Source organism: Equus asinus, chromosome 13, assembly GCF_041296235.1.
Source record: "Equus asinus isolate D_3611 breed Donkey chromosome 13, EquAss-T2T_v2, whole genome shotgun sequence".
NCBI lineage: Eukaryota > Metazoa > Chordata > Mammalia > Perissodactyla > Equidae > Equus > Equus asinus.
The window spans coordinates 61068488-61090705 of NC_091802.1; the positions used below are offsets into that span (position 1 = coordinate 61068488).

Sequence of the window (22218 nt, forward strand, 5' to 3'; positions counted from 1 at the left end):
AGTAGGGACTTGTGAACATTTATTTTACACTTTGGGTTATAATCCAAAACTACCTTTTTTTGTTTTTGAGGAAGATTAGCCCTGAGTTAAGATCTGCCACCAATCCCCCTCTTTTTGCTGAGGAAGATTGGCCCTGAGCTAACATCCATGCCCATCTTCCTCTCCTTTATATGTGGGACGCCTGCCACAGCATGGCTTGATAAGCAGTGTGTAGGTCTGCGCCCGGGACCCGAACCTGTGAATCCTGGGCCTCCAAAGCAGACTGCATGAACATAACCGCTGCACCACCAGGCCAGCCCTAAAAACTACATTTTTTAATTCTGTTGTTCAGTGTTCCAGCCTTGGCCGCTGGGAGCTCTTTCAATTGGTCCTGTGTCCTCTCACACACCCCCATCAATGGAGGGGGGTGTTTGTTTTTTAGCATCTCCTTACGTCTGGCACTACAGGATGCTCCAGGCTCATCCTGCCCATTTCCCGTCCACCCTAGAGTCAGCTATTTCTCGAAGGAGCCTGGTTCTTTCGTCAGAGAATGGTGTTAGAGACCAAGAGTGGGTGATGAATGTGCTCTTGGCTACTGGGGTGTATTTTCACAAATTTTTAACAAATATTTGTATAAACAAACACTGTTATTCAAAATGTATTTGACACAATCTTAAAAAAAAAAAAAAAAAAAGAGAAAAGGGGCCAGCCCCGTGACGAGTGGTTAAGTTTGTGCCCTCCACTTCGGTGGCCCGGGGCTTCACTGGTTCGGATCCTGGGCGCAGACATGGCACCACTCGTCAAGCCACACTGAGGTGGCATCCCATATGCCACAACTAGAAGGACCCACAACTAAAAATAGATACAACTATGTACTGGGTGGCTTTGGGGAGAAAAAGGAAAAATAAAATCTTTAAAAAAAAAAACAGAGACGAAATATATTTGAAGAATTTTTCTAGAATTTCCTGCAAAGGTCACTCAAACTAGATAGTATGCATATATCAAGTTTTACCAAAACTTCTGGGTTTTCTTCTCACTTTTCCCCATGGCTTTAAAATTTCCAGGAGTGCATTATTTTTTCTGTTCCTTCTGACTAATGTTTTCACTCCTTAAACAAATTCTTCTGCAGTAATTCCTAAGTGCCAGGCCTCCTTCTGGGCACCAAGAAACAGCAATGAACAAGTAGACCAAAATCATCCTTGTCCTTCTGGAATTTTGACATCAGACCCTAAAGCAGGCAATTATGGAAGTATGAATATTTGAATTATGTTGTGGAGAAAGGAAGCAAGGGGATGAGAGAGGGAAGTGGGGGGGTCCCTTTAATGGGGGGGGGTCAGTGAAGGCCACTCTGAAGAGGTGATGACTTGGCTGTGAGCTCAATGGTGAGAATGAGCCGGTCCAGGGAGGCGCTGGGCACAGGCGTCCACGCAGGAGGCTGGTGTGACAGCTTGGTGTGCTCAGGGAACACAAGAGGCTTGGGTAACAGAGTTCAGGGAGTGACAGTGGACAGTGTGAGATGGGGCAGGGCTGCAGCCCTGTGAGGCTGGAGGTCACAGCTGCTCTGAGAGCAAAGGCAGAGAGGGGTCTGGCGGGGGGTGGGGGTTGGGTAAGGCAGGCACGTGTGGTTCTGCCCAGGCATTCGGATCTTTGTTTTTTTTTTTTTTTTTTTTGGAGGAAGATTAGTCCTCAGCTAACTACTGCCAGTCCTCCTCTTTTTGCTGAGGAAGCCTGGCCCTGAGCTAACATCCGTGCCCATCTTCCTCTAGTTTATACGTGGGACACCTACCACAGCATGGCTGCCAAGCAGTGCCATGTCCGCACCCGGGATCCGAACCAGCGAACCCGGGGCTGTCGAGAAGCGGAACGTGCGAACTTAACCGCTGCGCCTCCGGGCCGGCCCTGGATCTTTGTTTTTTTTAAGTAGAGGGTTGAAATTTGGAATCAATGTTGACACTGAGGTGAAGTTCCACGCTTCAGGTCCCAGGGCACAGAGGTTACTCTCTGGTCACCACTTACAGTAAAGCGGGGCCATAGGTTTTTGGTGAATGTCCTGGGCTTTTTTATAGTTGACTTTATTTGAGGGGGGCAGTGTTGGGTTCACAGTAAAATTGAGCAGGAGACACAGAGATTTCCTATACACCCCATGTTCCCCCACAGGCACAGTCTCCCCCACCATCAGTCTCCCCCATCACAGTGGGACATTTGTCATAACTGATGAACCCACGTCGACGCATCGTCATCACCCAAGTCCATAGTGTACATTAGGGTTCACTGGTACATACTGTGGGTTTGGACAAATGTATGAGGACATATACCCACCATCATAGGAGCCTACAGAGTGGTTTCTCTGCCCCGAGAGTCCCCTGTTCTCCGCTTGTTCATCCCTCCCTCCCCCAGCAACCACTGATCTTTTCTCTGCCTCCATAGTTTTGCCTTTTCCCGAAAGTCATAGAGTTGGAATCATACAGTGTGGAGCCTTTTCAGAGTGGCTTCTTTCACTTAGTAATATGCATTTAAGGTTCCTCCATGTCTTTTTTGTGGCTTGATGGCTCATTTCTTTTTGGCGTCAGGTAATATTCCCTTGTCTGGATGGACCGCAGTTTGTTTATCCGTCCACCTGCTGAAGGACATTTTGGGTGCTTCCGTCCTGACCATTTTTGCTCTTACGGGAATCACATGATGTGGAAAATGTAAAGCAGCCACAGTTCTAGGCAAGCGGTGGAGTCGGCATGGAGAGCTGAGCATGTCACACCGATGGCCTCGCTGAGCGCTGCACGTTTGGTGGCACCCACTGTCCCTGTGTGAGTCTTGGCTCATTTTGTCACTGGTCCCCACAGTAAAGCACAGCAAGGACTGACCTCTAGGCCCGAAATGGGCCTCACCTCTTTTCTTTTTTGTCAGGAAGATGGGGAGAAGGGTTAATTCATTTGGTGAAATCCCATCGGGCCTAACCCACAAGTGTGATGTTCAGTGGGCCGGCATGCCCGACACACACAAAGCTGCCCTCTGATCCCTTTCAGTCCACCTCAGACAGAGCAAGACATCTGTCGAATTGTGCTGATGTCACCACCTGCCGCCCTTCTCCACAGGAAGAACTGGTCTCTAGGCAGCACCCCCGAGACCCCACCCAGCTCTGACCGCAGCATGGCGGGTCCCTGCCTCTGAGTGAAGTCTCCCCAGGTAGGGAGATGACCAGGCCCCTCCCAGCTGCCTCTCCTGTCGCCTGGGGAGCCCTGTCCATGGCCCTCCTGGGGGGCCTGAGGAGGGGGCTGCCCCCGTAAGCCAGGAGCTGCCCCCAGGTACCCCTTCCTTCATCTCCAGCCTTTGGTCTCCCATCCCTGACCTGTCTCCCTTGGCCACTGGGACTCCATGGGTCCCCACAGGAGACCATGTAGGAGTGGTCCATGGAGGAGACCAGAGATGGGCCACTTAGCTCCCCCTGGGGAAGCCAACACTGGTGATGTGTGGGCCCAAGGTGGGGTGGGAAGGGGCCCAGGCATTCCTGAACAGAGCCTGGCAGGCTGTACCCACCTGGATGACACCAGCACCCCCAGGTTCTCCTCAGGTCCGTCTCGGGCCCAGGGCTGAGGTATTGGCACAGCTGGTCTGACCCCAGGGCACACCCCTTAGTCTTGTTAGCGGGCAAGGGTGCGAGGTCTCCGCAATTCTTCCCACTCTGGGAACGGAACTGTGTGCTCCCTGATGTCTGTGGTCAGAGGCTGGGTGTGGAGCCCAGGCTGACCTGGCATGGACCTTCCCTCTGTCCCTTTTGACCTATCACATAGCCTCTCTGGGCCTCAGTCTCTTTATCTATAAATTGGGGCTTATAATCAAACCTACTTGTAGGGTAACTAGGCCAGTGAGCATAGGGTGCTTAATGCGGGGAGTGCTCAGGAAGCCCTACCCAAGGGAGGCGGGAGCGTCACCGGCAACCTCCAGCAATCCCACCTCTGGGGTTTGTCCCACAGATACACTTGCCCCCGTGCACACTGATGTCGACACAGCTCATCCACGCCGCATCCTTCATACCCGATGAGAGCGTGAGGCACAAAGCCCATTGCCGACTGGGAACTTCACGCCAACGTGCAGTTCTCCGTGAGCCCCAAGATATCGCGTGAGAGACCACAGAAGCGACAACAGCATGTGGCGTGCAGCCGTGTGAAAGGAAAGAGCATCTATGTGTGTGTCTGCACGGGTTACTGGGGTTCTTGGGCCGCTGGCACCGTCCACGGGCACGTGTTTGCTCTCAGAAGCAGAGCCAGGCGCTGGGCTGGAGGGAGGACGTTCACCCCCAAACTCTTGGCATCTTTCAAATTCTGAGCCGTGCGCACATGTGACCTAGTGAAAATAAATGCCATGCCAACTTTAAGAAAATGTTAGCTGGGGAGGGAGTGTTCTTCTGGAGTGACAAAGTTTTGAGACTGGACATGGCTGGTGGTGGCACATCGTGAATGTGCAAATGTCAAGTCATGTATTTTGCAGTGACTCAGTGTGTGGTACGTGGATGTCACCTCAATGACAAAGTAGAGAAATGTGAGCTGTTATCACCGTGGTGGGGGTCTCGCCTGTAGTGGGCCCATGACTGGCGTCTGCTGAATGGATGAACAAAAGCAAGGCCTCCTCAGGAAGGGTCTAGAATGGGACACAAGGTGGGGCGGGGGCCACGAACAGGATCTGTGCATCCAGGAAGGGGCTGGAGGTCAGGGGCACCCCCGTGGCCGCCCCCTCAGTCTTCCTGCTGCCCTGGGGATGGAGGGAGATGTCAGAGGAGCGGGGAGGGTGCGCAGTGGGCAAACTGCCCATTCAAATAAACACGTCTGCAGGGTGAGACTCTTTTGTTGTCTTTTTTTTCATTATTTAAAAAAAATATGTTACAAAACAATATCATTCATCATATATTTCTTGCTTATTTTCCTTTTTAAAAAAATTAAAGTAATAAAAAAGTCACTTTATAAAATAATACAAAAGGGCAGGAGAGGGCGGGGGCTGGGCTGGTGGGCTGAGGAATCCAGTGCTTCTGGCTCCCACCGTGGGCTGGAGGGTGGGGGGAGGTGAGTGGGGTTGTAGGGGTCCCGAGGCCACAGCTGGGGCTAATGGCAGGTCCACCGTCTCCAGCTGGGCCTCTGGAAGGCAGTGGGAGAGGGGCAGTGAGGCTGCTGGGGGGAGGGCATCCAGACCCAGGGTGGGGGGACGGCTGGGGCCCTGTCTGTCTCAGGAGGGGCAGGAGAGCTTAGGTGGGAGGTGGCCCTGGGGCGGGGAGCCCGAGGTGGCTGGCCCTTCGTGCCAGCTCCTCGGGGCGGGACTCCTAGCTCCCGCTGCTCAGCATCCCCAGCAGTTTACTGGGCTCCAGGCCCTGCTGCTGTGCCACCGTCTGCACATCGAAGCCCATGTGCATGAGGAACTGGGCCACATTCATCTCCTGCCCCGTGAACTGGTCCCGGATGGTAGGGCAAGAGGGGTTGCAGTGGGGCCAGGGGCAGCTGTCCACCAGGTGGACGGGGCAGCCCTTCAGTGGGGCTTTGCTGGCCTTATGGCTGTCGTGGAGGCTTCTGTCCCAGCAATGAAGCGCCCGAGGCAGCGAGGTCCCCTTCACCTGGACGTCTGTCCAGTGGCTGCAGACAGAAACCCAGGTGGGGGTCACATGGGGTGTGGCCAAAGCAGGTGAGATGGCATTGCTACCACTGGAGGCGCGGCTTAGTCTGAATTCTTGCCACACAGCTGATTGTATCAGTGGCTTTGAAGGCCCTGGAAGGAAGCCCTTCATGGAGAGCAGGGGACACAGGTGGGTGGGCAAGTGGGGTCGGGGGCTGCGGATGTTCGAGCAAGAGCCACGGACGGATGCAAGCTGTCTCAGGGCCCAGGACACTGACCTTCGGATGATGATCTCATGGGAGAGGCAGGCGGGGGCAAAGCTGGCCCTGTTGGGGAGGAGAACGATGGCTGTGAGCCCCACATCCCGCACCACCATGCCCACAGGTCACAGCAACTACAGTCAATTCCCCTGGGAACTTTTCCTCTGCCTGGCTCCCACCTCCGGCACGCTCAGGCTCCGGCATGCTCCCTGCTAACCCTTGTCCCTTCCTGCCTCCACACCCTGCTTGGAGTGCACCTCTCCCAGGGAACTCCAGCTGGGCAGTGGCAGGAGGCTGTCCCAGACAGGCAAATGTTTTGCCTTTCTTAAAAAGTAGATGTTATTTTTATAGCAGTTTTAGACTCACATTAACACTGAGTGAAAGGTACAGAGATTTCCCATAGACCCTCTGCCCCCACCCAGGCACAGCCTCCCCCACTATCGACATCTCCCACCAGAGTGGGACATTTGTCACAATCGATGAACCTACATTGACAGGTCATAATCCCCCCAAGTCCATAGTGTGTGTCGGGGTTCATCTTGGTGTTCCTCCCTGTCTTTTCACAGCTTGAAAGATCACTTCTCTTTCGTGGTGGGTAATATGCCATTGTCTGCATGGACCGCAGTTTATCACCTACTGAAGGACCCTATGGCTGCTTCCCGTTGTGAGACCTCTATTTTGAAGTCTAGTGATTTACTGCATATTTAGAGGGGCTGAGTGGGGGGTCCCCAGCACACTCACGGCACGTCCTTGAGTGTGTTTCGCAGCTCACGACCCAGGTTTTGGATGTACAGCCACTGGCCCTCCTGCACCGGCTGCCCCGTGAGGTGCACGTTGTCCACAGTCAGCTGGGCCTCGTCAAACAGCCACTGCACCACGAACACTGGGCCTGGGGGGAAGGGGGACTGGGGGCTCAGGGTCCCCAAGGTCCTAGCTGGCTCTGTGGTAGGCTCACAGGTCAGCTGGGCTCTCCCCTCAGGGTGCTGGCCACCAGCCCCCAAAGCGTGTGCCTTCCTTAACACCCGCCCTTCCTCGAAGATGTCCTTTTTGGCCCCCACCTTGGCCTAGCTCCCAGAAATTCTGCTTTGACCAAAGCTGGTGATGACGTCCCTTCACATAGGACTTCACAACTCTGTACAGAGGAGCACTGGGGTTCAGCTCCAAAGCGCATTCCCTACTGTGGGCATGGACAGGGTGACCAGCTGTCCTGGTGTGCCCAGGACTACGTGGACTTCCAGTGCTAAGACCAGAAAAATCCCAGGCACACCAGGATAACTTAGTCACCACGCTCCTGGGAGGGCCGGTGGTCTTTGGGCCTGGCCTCTGGGGCCTGGACTGCAGGCTGCATTTTCAGGAGGCACAGGAAGTCTGGACATGCCCCTGCTGCCCCTGTGTGCCCCGGCCAGAGCCGGCCCACTCACAGCGCAGGGTCGGGTAGACTTTGTAGCCAAAGAAGCAGTTCCACTCCTCGCCCTCCTTGAACTGGCGCCGACAGCGCTCCGGGACCACCCCGTTCCAGTACCTGGGCCACAGGCTGCAGGTTAGGCCGCCCCACTCCAGCCTCCACCCACAGACGCCACTCCGCCCCAGGTCCTCTGCAAGGGATCCTGCGAGCCCCGGCGGGGTCCCAGCATGCAGGATGGGCCCTCCTTCCCAGGGCACCTGATGCCCCGCCGGATGGCTTCCGTGGGCGCACAGGTGATGGTGTCGATGCAGTCCGTGCGGCGGTACTGCTTGTTGTCCAGGAACCAGCCCGAGTCAGCCAGGCCCCGCACCTGGATGGCTGGGTAGCCCAGCTCCTCCAGCTGCTCAGCCACACGGTCCACATTCAGCAGCACCCCAGTGCCCCCCGCGCTGCAGGGAAGGTGGGACATGAGGCTGGTGGAGGGGGAGGTGTGCTTGTCCCACTAGAGCCTGCCCAGCCCCAAGTCCAGGCCTCGAGGACAGCAGGGATCCTGATGCATTCTGCCAACACATTCTGCATTCAGGTGCAAGACCCACGGGCCTCCTGGGATCCTGAAGGCAGAGGAGGGGCTGGCAGAGCTCCAGGCTCTGACCCACAGCTAAGAGGCTGGTCATCCCACTTCCTCCCATCCCTCTTTCCTTTTCTCTCTTTCACTCTGCCTCAGTTTCCTTATCTGAAAATGAAGATAAACTATGTGGCCTTGGAGCCCTTCATCCATTCCACAGATGTCCCCTGGGTCCCCTACAAGCCTGCTGGGACACAGTGACCAAGCAGGGTGATTCCCGCCTATGGGGACCCTGGGCCTTGGAGGAGGTGCCTTGGTCCACAGCTAACCCCTAATTAACTACACAGATTGCTGCAGTCCAAGGCTTTCCTCACACCCATCGACCATGGAGTCCAGGAGTGTCCTCTGCTCAGCTTCCAGCTACACAGCACTCTGAGGCTGAACCTCCCAAGACGCCCCAGTAATGCTGACCCTCCAAGCCGCCTGCCCATCCTGGCAAGGCTGCAGCCCCCTCGATCTGCCCAGGCTTGGCCCCCTCCCCTTCCTCCCATCCACACTCCCACCCCAGCCATGTCCCAGGGTCTGCCCCACAGCCCTCCACGCACTTCGCCTGAAGCCCCTGCCCGGCCCACCTGCTCCCTGCCAGCAGCAGCACCTTGGCCCCATTCAGGCCTCTGCCCAGGAGCTCTTGCACCACCTCGCGGATGATGAGGGCACCCATGAAGGCGTACTCGTCTGCTCAGAGAAGAAGAGTGGCTGCAAGTGGGGCCTGGACAGAGGGCAAGGCCTCCACCCCCAGGTTGGAGGGAGGAGGGCTTCTAGCTGGGAGTCTGGAGGGTCTTCAGGGAATGGGCCCGGGCTAGGGTAGACTGGAGGGAGGGGGGTCAAGTGCATGAGGCTGTGCTGGGGACCCTCCCCAGGGAACACTCAGGAGTGAAGACCCTCGCAGGGGCCAGGCCAGCCATGGACAAGCAGACAGTGGGCACTGGGGGCAGGCACCCTGGGACACACTGTCAAGGGGTTTGAGAGAGTCACATGGCTGAAAGCCTGCATTTCCCCAGAAGCCCCATTGTCCCTGCCCTGTCTGGGGCGGGGGGGGGAGGTGAGAGGAGAAACAGGGGAGGAAGGCAGGAGACTCACTCTTCTCAGACTTGGATGAAGCCCCACTCCAGACATCACTGGAGCAGTAAGGGATGAAGCTGCGACACCAGGATCGAGTGAGCCTGCCAGGCTCGTCTGCTGCCCCAAGGCCAAGAAGCACCACCCTCTCCAGGAAGGACCCCCAAGGACAGGACCCCCTGCCTCCAGGAAGGTCTCCCCGCCAAGAACCACCTCAGGAAGGACCTCACCCAGGAAGCCCCCCCAAGACAGGACCCCCAGGAAGGTCTCCTTGCTCCCTCTTACACCATGTTGGCGTTCCACCAGTGGGGGTTTTCCTCTGGCTGGGAAGACAGGATCCCTGTGCCTGCAGCAGTGGGGAGAGAGGCAGTGGATCTTCCTGATGAGAGGGGGTGTGCAGCGATGGGGACTACAGGGAGGTGTGGGGTTGTGAGGGGATCTTACTTGGCCCCAGCAAGGAGGTGGGCAGTGGTGCCAGCCTGACCCAAGGTGGCCGGGGAAGTTGGGAATGGTCAGGTTTAGTTACCCCATGAAGTTGCCAGGATGCCCAGACAAGCTGTGACACCTGGACATCGCCCTGGACCTCCCCCACCCTCCACTGGCTGCTTTGACCTAGGGATGGCCTGTGTATCCCACATGGGAGAGGCCACGGTGAGTTACCTGTGGAGAAAGAAAGAAGTGATAAGAGTGAATGCTCCCTAACCTTAGGAATTTCAGAGAACTGGGGAGGGGGATGCACAAGGTGGGGGCCTCTCTGGGGCTCTAGGGAGTGAACTGGGGTGGGGTGTCTTCCAGGACTTCAAATTGTGAGGCCACGCTGCCCCGCCCCTTCCCCCAGGTGGAGACAGCCCGGTCTGCAAACTGCTGACCTGTGCGAGTGCGAGGCCAGTCTTTGGAGCTCATGAGGCGCGGCATGGTGTCATATCGGGAGTCACAGTTCTCTCGGTTGAAGCAGTACCAGCCGCCTGCGGGCAGAGCCACCACCTCAGGGCCCGCGTGCCAGGGGACGCCTGCCTGCTCCCGGGCCTCTGGCCCTGGCACTCACCTTCCAGAAAAAGGAGCCACCGCCGACTGCCCTTGGATTCCTTCAGGTAGTAGCTGCAAGGGGGGGACGGCGGAGAGGCCAGTGAGCCGGGGCTGCAGGGCCCAGCGCGGGGAGGAACGGGTCATTCCACCTGTCGCCGGGCGCGCGGACCGCACGGGGGCGCCAGCGGCCAGGCCCCTGCGGAGCGCTCCGGGCCGGCGAGCGGCGGCCAGAGCCGGGAGGTGGCGCTCGCCGGGCGAGGAAGGGCCGCGCGGGGCTGTGTGGTCCGTGGAAAATCCCCACGGCCCGCCCCGCGCGGGACCCGCTGTAACCTCGGTGCCGGCGGCCGGGCGTGGGGGGGGGGGTCTTCGCGGGGCTCGGGATCCTCCTGGGCCGCGCAGTGGCGTTGGGAGAGTGAAAAGCGCCCTCGCTAGAGGAGTGTACGTGGGGCGGGAGCACTGGGACCCGCCAGGCGGGCGTTGAGGGGTGCGGGCACCACCCAGGCGGGGTCGCAGCTTTCCTACCGAGGCCCGACCTACCGTTTTGTTCCTCGGGCTGTCGACTCGCTGAGGGCGTGGGTGCCCCCGACCCCTCCCCAACCCTCAGCCTCATATCCTTCCTTTATTTACTTCGGGGCTGGAGAGGAGTGAAACCTGCACCCCAGGTCCTTCTGTCCCACCTGCGCCCCCTCCCTGTTCCTCTGGCTGGCTGGGATCCCTGGCAGTCCAGGTAGCAGCACGGAGCAGACCTAGTCGAGCTGGAGTGGGGATGGGGGTGGGGGTGGGGGTTCAGCAGGACTCTCCCCGCCCCCTGTGTCGCCTCCTCCTGCTGAAGCCAGGGCCACTCGCGGACTGCTGTCTCCCTGCCCAGGGACCGAAGGACGGGAGCAGAGAGACTGGGCACTGTGGCCGAGGGGTCAGTGCCCGGGCTGGCCGGGGACCAGAGCTTCAAGCTCTGCCCCACCCCCCTCGCGGCGAGTCACCGAGCCGGGCCTCCCCAGGGCCAGCACCTCCGAGTGCCCGACGGCAGCCCTCTCCCCTGGGGGCGAGAACTGCCACGGCCAGTAGGGAGGGTCCAGCGCAGAGACTTCGCGTGTCCGAGAGGGCACAGAGGCGGATGGTGCGGGCGCCGCTGGCGACGAGACGCCCTGGAGCCTGGTGGGGGCCACCGGCAAGGGCGCGCCGGTCAGGGCGCGCGGGTGCGGCCGCGCAGGGCGGGGACTGGCCTCCCGGGGCCCTGGCCGGCGCGGGCCTTACCCGGCGGGGCTGCCGTCGTTGCAGGTCACCGACGTGTTGAGCAGGAGGTGCAGGCGTAGGTCCTCGTTGAGCTGCTGCGCCGAGCAGGGGTACAGGGACTGCGCCAGGCTCTTGACCTGCGCCATGAAGCTGTCCATGTTGCCCTCCACGGCCGTGAAGTCCAGCGGGAAGCTCTCCACCGGCTGCCCGGCCGCCGGCGCCGCCTCGGCCCGCGGCGGGGGCGGCGGCGGGGGCGGCTGCTGGCCGCGGCGCCGCCAGGTCTTCTTGCCCTCGCCGCCCCCGGCCCAGTGCAGCAGGCCCAGCAGCAGCAGCACGCGCACCCCTCGGCCCATGGCCGCGCCACTCGGGCCCGCGGCCACCTGCGGAGAGCGGGCGGCCTTGAGGCGGCGGCGGCGGCGGGGGGGGGTCGCCGGGCCGGGGGCGCCGGGCCACGGGGCGCCGGCCGCGCCTGCTCGCTCTCCCCGCTTCCCGCGCTGGGCCGGGCCGAGGAGGCGCGGGTGGCTCGGCGTCGAGGCTCTTGGGGCCCGGCGCCGTCGGCCTGGGCAGCTCGGGCTCCGAGCGCGGCCGACCGAGGGCAGCGCAGGGTCTGGGTGCGCTGGCTCCAGCCGCGCCAATGAGCGGCGGGGGCCGAGCCTGGGCGTAGTTTGCGGGGGCCGCGGCGGCCCGGGTGCCCGCGCGTTAGATGTGCCGCCGCCGCCGCCGCCCGGGCTCGGCGGAGGGGGAGGGGGCCGCGCTCGCTCTTTTCTTGGCGGAGGCATCGCCTTTTCTTCCCAAACCGCAAGCCTGACGGAGGGGCCTGGACTACCCCGCCGCGGCCGCCGGAGGCGCTCCCGGCCCGGCTCCGTGGGGGGCAGCGCGGCCCGGCGGCCCCGGCGGTTCCATTCACCGCGGCCAGCCCGGCGCCGCCGCCCCCGCCGCCGGGGCGGCTGGAGGGGCGGCGGGCAAGGAGCGAGGCTTTTCCGCGCCGAGGAAACTCCGCCCGCCCCGCAGCGGGTCCGGGCCCGACGGGCCGGTGGCGCAGGGGGGCCGCGCTCACCTGAGCCGCCGGGGTCCCTCTCACCCTCGCTGCCCAGGCCCAGAGCAGCCCGCGGGCCACCCGGACCCCGGCCGGCATCCCCCACCCCGAACGCGCCCGGAGCCCCGCGCTCACCGCGGCCGGCGCGGGCGGCCCCGCGGCCCCGGCTCCTCGGCGTCGCTTGTCCTGCGCCAGCCCGCTGGTACGCCCGGCTCGGCTGCCTCCCCCTCTGGCGCTGGCGCGGAGCCGCCCGGGACTTTTATCCAGCGGGGCCCCCGGGATCAAAGCGACGGCGGACACAGGGCTCCGCGCCGAGGGGCCGGCAGCAGCGGCGCCGGGGCCTCCGGGAGGAGCGGACAGGTGTGGCGCGAGGCCCCGGCGCCCTCGGCGACCTGCGGGAGGGACCGGGCGCCCCGTCACGGCGCCATGGGGGAGTCGCCCAGCCCCGCTGTTGGATGGACAGATTCCGGGCCGCCTTGGAAGCAGTGGGGCTAGAGGGGCCGCTGCCACTTACTGGGGTGGATGGGCCTTGGGGTGGGGTCCTGGATCCTCTTCTCGTGCTCCCTGGATGTGCGCCCCTCGCCGATCGCCTCCAAGCCACGGTCCCTGCGCTGGTTGCCAGTGGAGCGGGTTGAGGATCGGACAGCTGCCGGCTTGGTCTCCACTCCGTGACCTCCACGCAACCCAGTGCATCTGCTCCACCGCCTCACCTTCCCAGTGCACCTCACGGGACAGAATGAGATTCCTTGTCAGAAATCAAAATGAGGGGACAGGTGTTTGCCTAAGAGGCTTCTCCCAGGGTGGGTGGGGAGACAAAAGAAGGACAAGCACTTGTTCATACTCTGTCTACAGCTTTGGCAGACCTTTCTCATTCCCCCTCCCATGCAGCCCAGTGGATGTCACTACAACCATTGTAAAGACAGGAAAGAGGCCATGCCTTTTGGGATAGGGGTCCAGACCTGGGGCAGGGCTTCCTGAGTCCCTCTCCTAGTTCAAGCTACCGGGGAGGCTGCATCCCCAGGAGACACCTGCAGCCCCTTGAGGGGCAGGAGATTAGAGGCTGCCAGGGGTCTGTGCCCAGACACTCACCTCCCTGCCGGCTGGGTTGCAGGGCCCCTTTGGCCCTGAGCACTGTCCTTCTCACCAGTCCCCAGGCTGAGTGATGAGCTTGGGGTTGGAAAGTTACAACACTCACCCCGCACACACACAGCAGGCTCCTCTGGTTGTGCTCCCCTGGCTGTGTTCCCCGTAAGACACAGCACGGGGTCAGACAGGGGCCTTGAGAGCTGCTGTGTGAGCATCTGAGGGGTTGAGATGGAAGGGAAACCTCGAAGCCTAAGATCAGGCTGAGGTGCCCCGGAGGTCAACCTGGGCTGAGGTCACTCAACAGAGGAGGGGGCAGGCTGTGTGACAAACACAGGTCCTCCCTACAGGCACCCACGGGGCAGCTGTGTGCCCATTTTCCTGATAAAGGGAACTGAGGCTCAGAGAAGCTAACAGAAGAGCTGAGAATGAGCTCTGTTTTTTCGGAAATCTACACCCCCACCCCTACCCCGTTGTTGGGTCAGTTCAAAGGCCATGCTTGGGACTGACCAGAGGCAGTAGCTTCTAACACAGGTCCCATCCGGAGGTGCCCCACCCCCCCTCCCCCCAGCTGACCTAGACATTGAGCAAGAACCTGTCCCAGGAGCCCTCTGCCTCCAGAAGCCCGTTATGCCAAGTCCCAGGCAGGGAAATGCTACTTCCAGCTAGACAGTAGGACGCTTACAGCTGTGCCTCACACTGGTCTGGCTCTGGGCCATTTCCTGACGGGGAGATCCTGGGCAAGGCCCGTGACCTTTCTCTGTGCCTCCGTTTCCTCTTCTTTAAAGTGGAGCAATGACCATACCTCGGTCGGAGGGCTGTTGTGGGATTATGGGAGCCCATGCGTGAAAGCGCTCAGCATGGTGCGCGGCGGGGATGGCAGTTCCGATTGCCAACGAAATTCCAGGATGAGGGCAGAGAGTGCACTTTATATTCGCTGGCGTTGGCTGTAACGCGATTTAGTCTGCACGCTGGACCACAATGAGTTCCTGTTCTGCTTTACTCAACATTATCAGCAGACGTGAAAAGGAACTCAAACCTGAGTCTTCCAGAACTTCCCTGCCTGCAGTGTCTCTGCCTCCCCCATTCCATCTCCTTCAAAGCGGCTCACGCTATGCCCTTCTCTGGACTCAGACAGACTGGCTCTGTCTTTGCACTCCCGGCCTTCCCCTCTGCACCTCGGACTCCTCCACTCAGAGTTTTCCCCTCCCGAGATCTGGTGGGGTCTCCCGGGGCGGCAGTGCTTGGAGGTGGGCCTGTGCTTCCAGGCTGCCTGCACCCAGCCCGGTGGCCACTATGGTCCTGACAAGTGGGAGGAGGGGGACCCTGGGTTGAACGGCAGCGGGTTGGGTACCACCTCATACCCTCTAGGATGGCTAGGAGCAAAAACGTGGAAAGTAAGTGCTGCCAAGGACGTGGAGGAACGGGAACCCCTGCACTGCTGGTGGGAATGTAAAATGGTGCAGCCGCTGTGGAAGACAGTTTGGCGGTTCTTCAGTAATTTAAGCATAGAATTATCATATGATCCAGCAATTTCACTCCTACCTATATTCGCAAAAGAATTGGAAACAAGTGTTCAAAGAAAAGCTTGTACATGAATGTTCACAGCAGCATTATTCACAATTGCCAAAATGTGGGAAAACCCAAATGTCCATCAACAGATGAATGGATAAACCAAATGTGGTCTATCCATACAATGGAATATTATTCAGCCATAAAAAGGAATGAAGTTCTAATACAGGCTCCAACATGGATGAACCTTAAAAACATCGTGCTAAGTGAAAGAAACCAGACGCAAAAGGCCACATATTGTGTGATTCCATTTGTATGAAATATCCAGAATAGGGAAATCCATAGAGACAGAAAGCAGACTGCTGGTTGCCAGAGGATAGGGAGGAATAGAGAGTGACTACTAATGGGTACAGGATTTCTTTACGGGGTGATGAAAATATTCTAAAATTGATTGTGGTGGTGGTTACACAACATGGTGAATGTACTAAATGCCATGGAATTGTACACTTTGAGGTGGTTGTTTTTTGTTATGTGAATTTTACCTAAAAAAACCCCAAAACATGAATGGGTCAGCTGGCAAGGGGTACCAGGTAACTGGGGGGTGGGGCCAGGTGAATGAAGTGCCCTGGTTGGGAGGGCGTGGGCTGGTCCAGCCCTGGCAAAGCTTCTGGGACGTGGGGTGTTCCGGGTCCCTGTTCACTCATTAGGCAGATGTCTGCGGGCCCGCACACTGGGGGATGTAGCAGTGGGCCGAGTTCCCAATTTCTGCGTGCAGGGCCTGGCTCTGCCCCTGCTGGGCCCACAGCTGGGTCTCTGAGCCTCAGGTTCCTCATCTGTAAAGTGGGGATGAGAATAGTAGCTGCCTCCCAGTGCTGTGGGAGCATGAACTGAGGCAGGATGTGAAGGGGACAGTGAGCACATGATCAATGGTAGTTATTACCCCCAGGTAGATTCTGGCCATCCCTCAGGGACCAAGGAGTCTGAGGTCCTGGGCACAGAGGGCTTGTGGAATTTCTGCAGGGCAGACACTCAGGCTTGGGGACAAGGAGCAGGAACAATGTCCCAAATTGCCTTGTTGCAGTGGTCGCACGGACCATGGACACCAGGGACGCTGGACATGGGATCTGCCTTTCTCTGCCCCCTCCCCTTTGCCACATCCAGGATGGATTCTGTGTTGTTCTTGCCTCTCAGCTTCCTGGCTCCCATTCAGGTGGGTGGCAGGTGTTTCTAGGCGAGCTTAGATCCCATGCGTGTTCAGCTGCAAGGAAGCCTGGGAAAATGAGAGCATAGAGGGGTGCTATACCTTTTTACTGGGGCATCCCCAGATCTAGGATGAGGGTGCATGGGTTGGTCCTCTGGGGAGGAAGAGATAAGGAGGGAGCCAGGGATCCCAGATGAGCACAGATGGGAGTTGTGATCCACACGTGGACATGTGCCCAATTCCTGGGAAACAGGCATAAGTGACAGAACATTTCAGGAAGCAAGAGCTAAGGCCTGCATTGGGGCAGGCTCAGGGCCCAGGCTGGCTGGTGGGTGCTGGGGGAGAGGGAGGAAGGAGAGGCGCAGGGTAGTCAGTGGCGCAGGGACTCCCACTTGGGACCCTGCTCCGATCTGACAGACCAATAACCTGGCCAGAGGGCTTGGCCTTCAGGGTCTCAGGCTGTCCAGCAGCTTGGGAACCAGCGCCCTCGCTGGACATAGGACTGCTCCACATCACATGGCTGACTCCGTTCTGGGGCCTCCGAAGGTCCTGAGCCCAGGGCATGCACAGCATGAGGGCCACTCTGTGCTCCAGCTGTTGCCTGCTGTCTGGGGCCCAGCTGTGCCTGTCGGCCTCAGCTGCCCCACTTCGCCCAGCCACCTGGGCGGCTCCACACCCCAGCTGCTGGCCTCTGAGGCCCAAGTGGGCAGACCACCCCACTCCCCCCAGCAGCTTGCTGTGAGGGGAGGTCCTACACCCCAGCCAGCCAAGAGCCCATTTCTAGCTCTGAGCTGGCCAAGGGGCCTCAAGGCCAGGCCATGCAATTGCACAGTTTGGTTTCCCCAGAGCCCCCTATCCATTAGGAGAAATGCCCCTTGGCCTCATATCCTGGGCCTTGATGAACTAGGTCCTTGCCTGGAGCTGAATGGTGCAGGGGCGGGGCAGGGTGGAGTTGGGGCCCCTGGGTCAGGTCCAGGCCTTTCATGGACAGCTCCTAGGCCTGATGCTGGGAGGTGTCCTCTCCTGGGAATCAAGTGGCAGTTTGCAAGCCTGGCATGAGTAGCCTTGGGGTCACCTGGCGGAAGGGACCCAGCCCTTGCGCTAGGATTGAGAGCACAAGGGAGTCAGAGCCCCTTCACTTAAGGGTGAGAGCTCCCAGGGCTGTGGAGGAGGCTGAGTCCTAGATGCTCCTCGTCACTGTGCTGTGACCTCCCCCCATGCTGGTGAACAGAGGACCAGTGTAGGGTTTTGTGGCTCCAGGCTCAACTCCTGGGGATCTTGGACCCCACTGGTTATTTGGCAGGACCTGCCCACCTCTTAGCACCCCTGCCCCATCCTGCCCGCTCCACGTGACCTCACCTGGCTGGTGGATGGTCCTTGTTAAAGGATCCTCCTGGATGCTGGCCTGCAGCTTGACCTGGGCTAACTTTGGAGTGTCATAGTCCATCTGGGAATGGCCACGTTCCAAAGCTGGGGGAAGGAAGGGCATGGGGATTGGTGGGGTTTCCCACACATCTGTGGAGATGGGGCATCTTGGGGTGTCATGGGAGCACCCCCGATGTGCCAGCACGTGCTCCTCACTGTGCAGGTGAAGGAAGGGCGGTCAGGGAGGTCAAGCTGCCCCAGGCCCCGCAGGGAGGGCCAGAGACAGCTCCTCCTTAGGTCTCCCAGCTGCTGGCTCCACAGTGCCCTAATGAGCTCCAGGCCTGCTGGTCCCCATCTGTGCAGCCTGCGGGTCCTCAGCGCACGCTGCAATAGCGGCTGCAGGCCTGGAGGCCCGGCAGGCCATGTGTCCTTCGGCCCGCCCTCCCTGCCTCCCACCCTGTGATCCGCACGTGGCCTCTAGGGAGGCAGAAACAAACCCTCAGATCTTGCCACTGGGAACCTTTCAGCGCCAGCGACATCAAAGGGGGCAGCGGGACGCGGGGGCGGCGGATGCTTCTCTTAAAGGGCCATGCCACTTTTTAATTCAAAGCAGATCCTGGGAACAGCTGTGTAGCTGCTGCCTTGGAGGGAGGACGCCGGCGAGGAGCGAAAGGTGGCTGTTCTGCCTTCTCCAGACTCTTTTTTTTCTCCAGACCCTGCATTTGCTTCTCAGGACTGGTAGGAGGGCAGGTGGGGACCAAGCTGAGGACTTTCCTGCAGAGGCACCTTCTCCCTGCACCTGGGAGCCACGCAATGTTTCTCAGAGGAGGATGCTCAGTGCTGGGCAAGTGCCTGAGTTGGGGGCATTAATTATTCTGCCAGCTGGTGTGGTGGCAACCTAGAAACTCGACTCACTTCATGAAATCAACAGTGTGATCTGTCTTGCATGTGTGAGTTTGACCTGAGGTTCATACCTGCCCAGGTGTCAGATCTGCCTGGCCAACCTCGACCAGACACGGGGCAGCTCCATGCATCAGCGGAAGGGCCCTGACGACCACGCATTCATTCACTGAGCCCTGTCTCAGGCGCAGGGACACCAGGACTAGACAGCAGCCTTGTCTTCTGTGGGGAGAGAGGGCAGATGATGGAAAACAGCTGCCCAATGACCTTCGTGACATGATGTCAGGAGGGTAGAGGAAACTAGAAAAGCAGGCGGGGGTGGGGGGGGCGGTATGGGAGGGGTCAGGAGGCCCTTTAGGGGGTGGCACGGTGCAGAGCGATGCGAGGGAGCTCAGGAACGTCTTCGGGAGCAGGCTGAGCCGGCAGACAGGGCCCAGAGAACGGGTGTGCGGAGGACTGACCAGGCTGTGTGGTGGAAAGCTGCGTGGGAGGGCAGCAGGCGGCCACCAGAGCCTACATTTTATTCCCTGGTGGTGGGAAGTCACTGCTTCTTGATAATACAGATAATCTCCAGAAAGATCCATGTTGGAAAGTAGATTTTAAGATGGTTAAATTGAACATACAATTTTACCACAATTATATATATTTATATACGCATATTTTAAATGCATTTGACAGGATTATAAGTACAGCATGGGGCAGGGGCTATGCCTCTCCCTAGGGCCCAGCACAGAGTGGGCCCTCAAAAGCAACTTGCTGTGTGAATGAGCCTTTTCCCAAGGAGTTGAGGTAAGAGGAGTGTCAGTTATCAGGCCAGCTGGAGGGTTTTTACCTGTTACATATGACCTGAAGTCCTAATAGAAACACGGGTTAGGGCATGGTTTCTTTAGAAAATACAGCCTTGATCCCATTAACGATGCCCAGGAAAATAACCCCTATACCCGCCCCCCCCCCCAGCATTCAGGTCAGCAGGGGCCAGCCCCAAGGGGATCCCGTGAAGCCTGGAGCAAGGACCCTATCCTGTTTTTCTGGCCGTGCTCAGGCCTTCCCACAGCCTACTGGGGGGAATTGATACCTGTGATGTTCTGTAGGGCTCACCTGCATGGGGCCTCCACCTCCCTGGGAAGTCGGCACTGTTGCCGCTCTAGTTTTACAGATGAAGAACTGAGACCCAGGCAGCCAGGAGCGATCAAAGCTCCATTAGGTGCAGGTAGGGGAGCCTGGACCTCCTGCCCTGACCACTCCGTAGGCTGCCTGGACATTGTGACATCCTACACAAGGTCCAACTAGGGACACTTTTGCTCTGCAGGTACTGTGCTGAGGAGGGGAGTAGAGTTAGAGGTGGTCTCAGAGCCAGGTCAGGTGGGCTGCAGTGAAAGGCAAAAATGAGGGTATGGTCTGAGTCACCTGTTGTGTAAGAAGGAAGGAGGGGAAGAATCCACATCTGCCCCCTGAGCATCCTGACACATGCATTTGCTCATCTTTGCAAAAAGAAATGCGGGAAGGCTACCCCAGAATGGAAAGAAGATGGTTCTATGGGGGTCAGTGGGAATGGATGGGGAGGGAGTGAGGCTTTTCTGACTGTCATATTTTATACTTATAACTTTTGAATCAAATAAATATTTTGCATAACTGAAATATAATATTAGATCAAAAAGGATGAAAAGACCTTAAAATTCAGTAAAAGTGAACCTAACTGCTCAGAAATGAATGAACCTGTGTATCAAATTAATGTAACCACACAGGAAAAAAGAATGAATTCAAATAACTTTTTAACACAACACTCTGTGTTTTTTAGTGGGATATATTCTGAAGACAAAAATAACTACACAGAGATCTTGAAATTTCCTTCGTAGGCCTGTGGTTAGTAGCCGGATTGCCGTTGTAATTTTGAAGCTGTTCGGAGGGAATTTTGGAACACAGAAAATTAATAAACATATTAATGTTACTGAAAACAAGCGTTCTCACTGTGGAGAAAGGGATATTCAGTTGAACCACGTAGATTTGCCATTTTTTGTAGATGGAAAATGCTTCAATATTGGCAATTTTGTACTACTCAACCAAATACAAATATGGAATGAGGGAAGATGAGGAAGGAGCCTGAGATGTGGTTTGGAGTGGGAGTTTGGAGCGGGGTTTGGTTTCTAAATCCAATTCTCCTCTAAAAGGGACTAGGGCTTCCTCAAGAAATGGCGGATTCAGGGCTGGGGCGAGGACCGTCCTGGGCAAGACTAGGACGTGTTGAGGGGCAGAAGTGAGGAAGCGCTTAGAGAAGAGTGGAAACCTGTCAAAAGGAGAAGGAAAGGTGTCACTGAGATAGGTGACGTAGATTAGCTCAGAGGACAGTATCAACGTTAGGTTCCCCAATGTTGTGTAACAGTTGAGTGGTAATACAAGAGAACGGCCTTGCTCTTAGGATATGCGCACTGAAGCATTTGATGGCAAAGTTGCATAATGTCTCCAGCTTATTCTCAAATGGTTCAGAAAATTTTTTATATATTTAGAGAGCGAGAGAGATGATAAAGCAAATGTGGCAACGTGTAAACAACTGCTGAGTCTAAAAGAGATATACAGGAGTTCCTTGTACTGTTCTGGCAACTTTCTTCTAAGTTTGAAATAATATAAAAATAAAACTTCCCCCGTCTGCCAAAAAAGGAGCACGGGAGCCAGCTTGAAGGGGTCTCACTGGCCAAATTTGGATCAATTTGAGCATCAAAAAGAATAATTGACCGAAAAAAAAATCTATGAATTCATATTAATATTCAAGAATTTATTTTAAAGGAGAGGAAGCATTTATTGACCAAACAAATGTCTATTAAATGTGGAGGGAATGATCAAATTGGAAAGTCATGATTTTGCAACCATAAATGTAATGATGGATTCAGGCAAGGACCATCAATTGATGCTAAAACTGTTGGGTAGGTTATTGGGAAAAAAAAAAATCATATTTATGGTCTCAAAGAATTATCTGTGCACGGCTTATTCCCTCTTCAAGGGACCTTGATCATGGAGGAATCTGGAAGAGCCACCTTGACCAAGTGTTCAGGCTTCACATCCCCACAAATGGGCCAAACTGATGTCCTGGATCTCCTGAGGGGCTGTCATCTACGCTGCCTCATCGCCCTAAACATTTAACCCCAGGAAAGGATCAGGCAGATCCAGACTGTGAAACATTCTAAAGAAAATGGATCTGGGTTGCTCAAAAATGCAAGGGTCATAAAAATTAAATAAATCGAAAGATGGATGGACTGTTGTAGATTAAAGGATTGTAAACAGATGCAACAACCAAATGCAATGTGACAATTGGACCATCTTAGGACAAAGGAAATTCCAAAGTGGACTATGTATTACGCCATCATTGTACCCATGACTGTATGGTTGCTGGGTGCAGTGTCAGATATGATTAAGTAGGAGAAGGTCCTGGTTCTTAGGAGATGCTGCTGAACTATTTGGAGGGCAAGCACCTGGATATTGAAACTTACTTTCCAATATAAATACATATGCAAGTCTAAATGCAGAGAGAGAAGGCGAATAGGAGAAGATGTTAACAGTTGGTGCACCTAGGTGAAGGTATAGAGAGGATTAAAAAGTAGTAGTTTATTGTATTACATTTTCAGCTTGTTTGTAGATTTGCCATTGTTTAATTGAAATTTTTATTGACATAATTATAGAGTCACATGCAATTGTAAGAAATAATACAGAGCGACCCCTTGTGTACTTTGCCCACTTTCCCACAATGATAACACTTGGTAAAACTATAGCACAATATCACAGCCGGGAGAGTGACGTGAACACAACGCACCTGTCCTCTGAGTGAAACTGAGTGAAACCCAGTTTCACTCGCCCTCAGCTGTGTGTGGACCACGTTGTATACCGGTTGGTGTGTCAAGGGACTGAACAGCTCCATCTCCACTTGGGTCCCTGGTGCTACCCTTCTATAAC

The 22218-nt window shown here is 57.0% G+C and overlaps 1 protein-coding gene across 6 annotated transcripts; it reads right to left on the reverse strand.

Annotated features, from left to right (window-relative positions):
* Positions 1-4803: 4803 nt before the first annotated feature.
* On the reverse strand, positions 4804-17809 carry NOTUM (notum, palmitoleoyl-protein carboxylesterase). 6 transcript variants are annotated; one of them, XM_070483844.1, is made up of 15 exons: positions 13305-13811; positions 12730-12938; positions 12351-12607; positions 11201-11559; positions 10624-10701; positions 9966-10018; positions 9790-9885; positions 9206-9266; positions 8942-9000; positions 8434-8536; positions 7494-7685; positions 7253-7353; positions 6573-6720; positions 5850-5897; positions 4804-5591 (listed from the first exon to the last, which is right to left on the reverse strand). In XM_070483844.1, exons 1-15 carry the CDS (start codon positions 13514-13516, stop codon positions 5285-5287), a joined length of 2283 nt encoding a protein of 760 aa, XP_070339945.1. In that variant the 5' UTR covers positions 13517-13811; the 3' UTR covers positions 4804-5284. The 6 variants fall into 6 exon arrangements, 4 of the variants coding, with proteins under 4 accessions (XP_070339945.1, XP_070339947.1, XP_070339948.1 ...); XM_070483846.1 differs by lacking the exon at positions 10624-10701 and having other exon boundaries at positions 13305-13805; XR_011493986.1 differs by lacking the exons at positions 4804-5591; positions 5850-5897; positions 6573-6720; ... (4 more) ...; positions 9206-9266; positions 10624-10701 and adding an exon at positions 17371-17809 and having other exon boundaries at positions 9800-9885; positions 11201-12607; positions 13305-16080.
* Between the last annotated feature and the right edge of the window lie 4409 nt (positions 17810-22218).